The sequence below is a fragment of the Crocodylus porosus genome, unplaced genomic scaffold, assembly GCF_001723895.1.
Source record: "Crocodylus porosus isolate Cpor-Errol unplaced genomic scaffold, CroPor_comp1, whole genome shotgun sequence".
Taxonomy (NCBI): Eukaryota; Metazoa; Chordata; order Crocodylia; family Crocodylidae; genus Crocodylus; species Crocodylus porosus.
Genome location: NW_017728950.1, coordinates 63,297,747 through 63,305,572, shown reverse-complemented (window position 1 = coordinate 63,305,572; position 7,826 = coordinate 63,297,747). Strand labels below are relative to the sequence as shown.

At 39.3% G+C, this 7,826-nt stretch overlaps 1 protein-coding gene across 1 annotated transcript in view; it reads left to right on the top strand.

The window, feature by feature from the left end:
- TRPM3 (transient receptor potential cation channel subfamily M member 3) overlaps positions 1 to 7,457 on the top strand; it is a 253,510-nt gene extending 246,053 nt beyond the window's left edge. The window contains exon 26 of the mRNA XM_019555208.1: positions 870 to 7,457. Coding sequence (XP_019410753.1) covers positions 870 to 2,316 — 1,447 coding nt within the window. The 3' untranslated portion in view covers positions 2,317 to 7,457. The remainder of the gene's footprint in view (positions 1 to 869) is intronic.
- The last annotated feature ends 369 nt before the right edge of the window (positions 7,458 to 7,826 follow it).

Sequence of the window (7,826 nt, the reverse complement as noted above, 5' to 3'; positions counted from 1 at the left end):
TGGCTCCCTCCACCCACCCCAGCTTGGTACTTTAAAGAAAAGCCTCAGTGCTCACCAGGTGCTGCCAGGCAGTGAGGCAATCCCCACTGCCCCACGCTGCATGGGGGGCTCTGCATGATCTTCCCAACCCCCCACCTCACTCCCCCAGCACCCCCCATGGGTGCCCCACCCAGGCCAGCTCTGGCCATTTAAGAAAAAAAAAAGAGAAAAGCCCTGGGACTCAACAGCTCTTGCCGGTGGGGGGCGATCCCCATTGTCCCCTATTGCCCCATGCCACCTGGGGACTCTGCTGAGCCCCTGAAGCCCCAAGGCCACACTGGGGCTTTTTTTTTTAACAAGTGCAGGGAGCTGGGGCAGGCAGGGCAACCATTGCCAGGCTGGGAGAGCAGGGAGGGAATGGGCCTGGCTGATTCGGAGATTTGGAGATTTAGCAGCAGCTGAATATCTGAATCAGATTTGGCTGAATCAAATTGGGATGGTGATTCGAATCACTGAATTGAATCACCATCGCCCGAATTGACTGAATCCGAAGCAAATACTAGCCTCTTCGCACAGGTCTAAATTACCTAGCATGTTCCCTATGTCAGAGTCAATGCACAGATGATTTAGGACAATTTCTGTTGATTCAACACTTCTAAAGAAACTTGCTATGTAGGAGAAATAATAGGGTGCCCACTTCATCCATTTTAACCATGTCTGCAGGAGGTAAAGTGATATCAGTCAGAATGGAATGGAATAGAAGGATCTAGCCTACAGTTTTTTAAAATGCATTAGTTCCCATATACTTTGGCTACCTAGCATATAGACAATACATCACAGCATCCACCTGTCTAATAGATAATAACCTATGCATTCTTCTTCTCTTGAAGGGTAGAGAATATGGCCATGAGGTTGGAGGAAGTCAATGAGCGAGAACACTGTATGAAAGCTTCACTTCAGACTGTAGACATCAGACTTGCTCAGTTGGAGGACATGATAGGACGAATGGCTACAGCCCTGGAGAAGCTGACCGGTGTGGAGAGAGGGGAGACTACCAAAGCACGATCTAGAACTTCCTCAGACTGTACAGATGCTGCTTACATTGTAAGACAGAGCAGCTTCAATAGCCAGGAAGGGAACACTTACAAGCTTCCGGAAAGTATAGACCCTGCAGGAGAGGAGTCAATGTCTCCGACCTCTCCTACTGCTGTTCCCCGCATGCGAAGCCACTCTTTCTATGCGGTGAATTTGAAAGACAAATGTGGGTTAGACAGATTGGAAAGTATGTTTAAAGAAAGGTCTGTGAGCCTGCATCGAGCTAGTAGCTCGCAGTCTGTATCAAAAGAGGCAAAGATACCTTTGATCCCTACAAGCACTTTGTCTATTGCCCCAGACTCCAGAAGGCCTTCATCTTGCATAGACATTTATGTTTCTGCCATGGATGAACTGCAGTCTGGTCTGGAACCTCTTGACAGTTCAGTAAATATTCTTGGTACCGGAGACCCAGCTCTGCAAGCTCAAATAGCTTCCTCCATTCTGGCAAACAGTGCATATGTTAGCAGTACACCTGGTGATAGAATTTCTGGCAGAAGTATTGATTATGAGGAAACCTCTACAATGGAAACAAGAGCATTTTCTGCAGATTATTCACACATCACAGATAGCCAAAACCCCTGGGACTCTGACCCTCCTTTATATCATACCTTAGAGCGATCTAAAAGCAGTCGTTACCTGGCTACAACCCCATTTATTCTAGAGGAAACCCCAATTGTGAAATCACATAGTTTTATGTTCTCTCCTTCTCGGAGCTATTTCAGCAGCCTCGGGGTGCCAGTCAAAACAGCAGAGTATACAAGCATTACAGACTGCATAGACACCAGATGTGTCAGCGCTCCCCAGGCCATAGCAGAGAGGTCCAGTTTCCCTGGAAGTCATGGAGGCAAAGTGGACGACTTAGGATGCTGCCACCCAGAGAGAGAAGCAGAGCTAAGTCATCCAAGTTCAGATAATGAGGAGACTGAGGTCAAAGACAAGAAGGGGAGTGCCTTATCTCCTCAGGATAGCAACACTGCAAGAACTCTAACCAACAGCATACCGCTTCCAAAAATAGAGCGAGCCAACAGCTACTCTGCAGATGAGTCCAACATGCTGTATGCACACACAAGGAAGAGCTACTCCATCAGTGATAAACTCGATAGGCAGCGTAACACAACAGCCTTGAGAAATCCATTCCAGAGGAGTAAATCATCCAGGCCAGAAAGTAGAGGGGACACCCTGTCTATGAGAAGACTGTCCAGAACAGGCGCTTTCCGTAGTTTTGAGACTAAGCACAGCTAAACATAGGCATGTGCAGCAGGAAGTCTAAGGGTCATCTGCTCTCCAGCCCATTTTCTTTAGCAGATTTAAATAACCTCACATCGTGATTTGTCAACTAATGTCAGTCTCTGCTGTCAGTCAGCCTAGCACTTTGTTAATCTCAGTGTCACACACTGGCTTACTGGATCTTGACTGAGTTGACATTTGCACTTAAGGAAAAAAGGGAGGGAAGAAAGTTTTATAAGACTTTTTTTAAAAAACCACTTCATGAAGTCATCAGTAATTAGTAAATCTGTTCAGAAATCTGCCTTTTACTAAAAGGCATCCTAGGATGTCTGATGATTATTTATGAGTTTCTAGGACACAGGGAGAAATTGACAAAAAAGAAGACATACAAATAATGCATTCTAAATTGGAGTTGTGATTTCTTTTACATCTGTTTCACCTTTGTGATGACAGATGAAAAGCACCAGTATTTTTGTAGGAACCAGCAGCAAGTAAACCTTAGAATCTCCCCAGTCCCTATATCACTACACTTCTAAAACTGATCATCATAAAGACAAACAGCAAAGTTAATAATCATACTTCACCCGTCTCTTTTTGTATTAACTGCTAGTGCCACAAAATGTTTATATTTTCAAGAAAAGAAAGGGAAAAGAAATGCCTTTTTTATTGCAACATAAATGAAGGAAGAATTTATGTAAAAAAAAAAATTTGCTAGGTGATTTCCTGTATTAAGCAGGCGTTCTAGCACACTTGAGCAAGCTCAGGATGAATGTAAAAAGTGGAATAGTATATATTTATTTTTTTAACTAACTTGTCATCAATACATTGTTTCACTAAATTAAAAGTTGCCATGGAACAATAAGAATAACATGCTGCTGAAGTACTGTTCCATACATTTCCATTTTTTTATTTCTGTGAATAGCTTTTTCCTGAGTTGATACCATGTTTTTCTTGCTGTTCCATCATCAAGCTGCCAATTTTTCACATCATTCCCCCATTCAAACACATCATGTTTGTTTATTACTATCTGGTTTTATTTGACCATTTCGAAATATACAAAGCTTATCAAGTGGTCTGATCTCAGATTAACGCAATTTGACTGAAGTTATTTAATAGGAAATGTTCCTGGCAGAGTATTTCCAAACATTAAAAAAAGACAGTGGAGGTAAGCCAAAGCAACAAGATGAAAACGGAGGTATTTGCTAGCAGCAAAAGCCGTCACTTGCAAATATGCTTCCATTATACATAAAGCTACAACAAAAGCGATGTACATTTTGATAGAAAAAAAGCATTGCTTCAAAATGCATATAGGACCCCGCTGGACCTCAGGGTGTTGTTACATGTTACAGTTCGCACATGCTAATTCTAAGGAATGTTAGGCAGTATTAAAGGTAGCACACACTATAAGCAGTTGAACTTAAGGGTTAATACCCTCTAATGTGCACAGCTCTGGCTTGCTGCTTGAGGGCTGGTGAGCAGGGGCACGGCTAGGAATTGCCATGTCTGCCTTATGGCTGCCTGACTCTTCAACTCTCCAGTGGTTTCCTGCTCACTCTCCTTCCCCACCCCCCATGAAGATCATAGAAGATCCTTGCTCAACCCCCTTCCCCTCTCCCCCAAGGCTCCCCACTCATCCATAACTCTCCATGGCTTTGTCAGTCCGGGACAGTAGAGTTCTGACAGACAGATCATCCATACGGAAGGGGCTGAAAGTGGTGCATCCTGGGATACTGGAGAACTTCAAATTGCTGGTATTGGCCCCATGGAGCAAACTACATTACCGAAACATGGGGTGTCTAATGCCAGCTGGAAATACTCCTCCCCCAAAGAGGCATAACTTTGAGCTATTATGAGGACAGCTCATAACAGCTCTTCTTTTCCTGCCTTAACTTGTGGACACTTCCATCTTAAAAGCATTTAACATGTGGTAAAGGTAATGTCTAACAACACCTTCAGTGTTAACTCCACCTGTGAATTCAGTTGCAAAATGCAAAATGTGGTCCATAGTATCAATAAGGAGTCGTAGTACCAATAAGGATAGTATCAATCAGTCCATAGTAACAATAAGGATCATCCTTTGTAAACAGAGATGATGAAGGATAGACATTTCTTGCCATATGACAGTCCATGAAAATAATGATTTTATCATAGTTTTACATCGCTTGTGAGCAGGAAAGGTTAAACTTGAAAACAATTTAAATTAATACCATGAACATTAGTTTGAAATACAACAGTCTCTAAAAGTAACCACCATGCATATGGATTCAGGCCCCTTTTCTAATTATATTAATATCACTGTAAGTAGGATTTTCGAGGCTCCCTTTGGATTTTTTGGTGGGACAACCCTTTCCCATTCATTTTAGTGGGAATTAGCCATCCCAATCTCTGAAGCAGCTTTGGAAATTTTGTCCTAAATTTGATACTTGGAGTCTCACTCCAGAGGACTCTGAGCTCTGTACGGTAAGCAAACAACTCTCAAGAGCAACAGAGCCCTGCCTAAAAAATAAAATGGCTATCTAAAGAGTAGGGGCAAAAACCGTGACAACGCTGTTCACTTTGTGAAAAGTCGGTGAAATAAAAAAAATGCAGCATGGTAACTTAAAATACAAAGTATAGTGTTATTGCATCAACTATTTCCTTTCCATAGCTTGTTCCATTAGGCCTTCAGTAAGCTAGACTCAATTCCATCCAGATACCATGTTTACTTGATTGCCTTGCAGTCTATGCACAGCTTTAATGTTTCATGATGTGACCAAGAAAGGGTAACGTTTCTGACCCATCTCTAAGTGAATTACAAAGCACACTTGTGATAGGCTGATTAAAAAATAGCACAAAGCCCAGGGACAAAGCAACTTTTGTTTAAAAATCTGCTTCAAATGTGCCAACTTTTGTTAACTGTCTTTTCCTACAGTTTCTCTACATTATTTTTTGCCTGTTTTATTATTGTTATTATTATTATTATTACTATTATTTAAGAATGTTTTCTGAAACTATTCATAGACTTTTCCACCTTCATCAGTATCCTTGGCATGTACTAGAGAAACTCAATGCTGAATTAGTTCAAGGAGCAGAGATCTCCTCTGGCTGATTCACTGTTAGATTGTCAGGGTGGAGGGGTTTCCCAAACCCAAAAGCTGTATAAATAATTACAATACAGCACTTTATTAACCTGGAGTATAAATTCCAGGCATAGTGAAGCAGGAAGCTTTATTTACCTCTTTTAAAAATCTCCATTATATATAAAATGTAAATTAAGATATAAAAAGGTGTGATCACAAAATGTCAGAACACAACTTTTCCTGAATGTCTCCCATTTACTCTAAAAATGTGGTATCTATAGAACGTATTATGATGGATGTTAGAACATTTTGTTTATCTTCACTAGTTATTTACTTACACACTGCATGAAATCCTGCCTATTTTAAGGCAATGATAAAATTCCCATTGGTGTCAGTGGGACCAGGATTTCACTCCCTGCCTCAGTAGTGAATGATATTTTGTTATAAATTCCTTAGTGGAGATAAAAATCTTACCATCCATCATTTTATAACTATATCATGTGCCATATGATATATTATGTACTGAATGATATATTATAACATCTATATATATATATATATATATATACCCCATGTATAATCCAGTATGGTTGTGACGTGATCATGTTAGTGAACATTACAGGAGAGCTTTAACATCACATTATGAAGTCATGTGTTTATAAATCTGTAACATTCAATAAAATAGCACATGTTGCATTGAACATTAAATTCCACTTTTCAGGGTGTTAGCATACATATGGAATATGCATTTTTGGTCACAATCCGTAACTGCTGTATGTTTCGCACATTCTTCTGTATAGCTCCACTGTAAATGTCTGTATGAGCTGATGTATAATTCTTTAATGAGCCACTATGAGCTGTGATAGGTGAGTTGTGATAGCGTGAAAGATGAACTGGCATGTTATGCAAAAGATTATAAGATACATGAACTTTAAATAATATTTTGAAACTAAATTGAATTTGTTGTTTGTTTACATATGCTGGCCAACTAAGGAAGCAGTGTACAGTATTTTATAAATATTTTCCTTTAGTAATCCATTCTGTTGTTTCTAGTTTAAGTGATGCTATTCTGAGGTTGGGTATACACTTGTCCTAGTTATTGGATTTTAGCACATTATTCTTTCACAATACCAATGTGATATGACTAAAGTAGTTTCTCTTTCTTAAAGTCCAGTCTTTTTTTGTGGCAATGAAAATGCATGCGTTGTTCCATGAATTTCTTTGGACTACTATGAGGCTTAACATTTTACTATTGCCTGCCTGTAATGATGAATCCAGTTAGGAATTAATTCAAGTTTTTGAACTTTTATATTATTTTCCATTATGTCCAATCTTTAAGCAGACAAAACTTATTTCTAATTTTTTTTAAAAATAGAGATAATGATTTCATGAAAAAATGAAGTATTAAACTCCAAGGTATGAACCTTTGGCAGTCCTGAGACATTTAGCTTTCTGTTTTGGAACGGGAAAGGTGCTTCATTCCTGCATTTAGCACAGTTGTGTAATAAATAATGACAAGAAGATCTAAATTGTTAAAACAGAAAAAACACTAAGAAAATGCCCATTAATTCATGTGGCAAAACTGCTCTCCACTCTAGTTATATATTGTTATTTAAATAATTTTGGTGAAAATGGATCTTTGTCTCTGGAAGGGTGTTTTGGTCTTAAAATATGTAATTTTTGTAAAAGAAGAAAATGATTTGTTTCTTAGAAGTTGTTCAGCGCATGGAAAATGCAAAAGTAGAAAATTTAACTTTGCAAACAACTGCTTACACAATATAATGAGTGCTGTTCACAGCACAGGGCCTTATTCTAATCCCTGCAGTTGGAATGACAAGGGCATCCCTCTCTTGAAAGCAAATATTAGTGAATTTATGACCATTAAGTAAGTCTTTTGGAAAAAAAAGTCTCTCTTCAAGCAGTTAGTGCAAGCATTAAAAATAAAAAGAAGAGTTTTGATACATTTGCTCAGGTTATGCTTTAAATGATCTCAATAAGTGGAGAATACAGGCAATGTAATATGGTCATTTTGGATTTCAGTAGGGCTTGTTGTAATGAAGTGGTTGTGAGGCTAATTAATTTCTCCCCCTACTTAAAAAGTGAGAAAGAGAAAAGATAACAATAACATTGCACTTTTGCACAAATAATCCTGTCTGACACAGCAGAAGAACATGAATCACATTAATGTAAATTTGTTGAAGGACAGAAAAAATTAGTTCCTGTTTTTCTAAGAAGGAAACAATGTTTTTCCTATCATGCTTTCTCCCTCATACGTCTCTTGTAACTGAAATCACAATCCAAATGAAGAGGGAAGTCAGAAGTTAAGGAGCTGTGTTGGGATGTCTGTTTACCTGATGTCTCCCTTCATTGCTCCCCCTGGGAATGTACTGTTCTCTCCTCTCTGGTGCATTAACAAATACATCCCCATGCTGGCCCTGGATTTTGAAAGAGCATTTGCCATTTGGT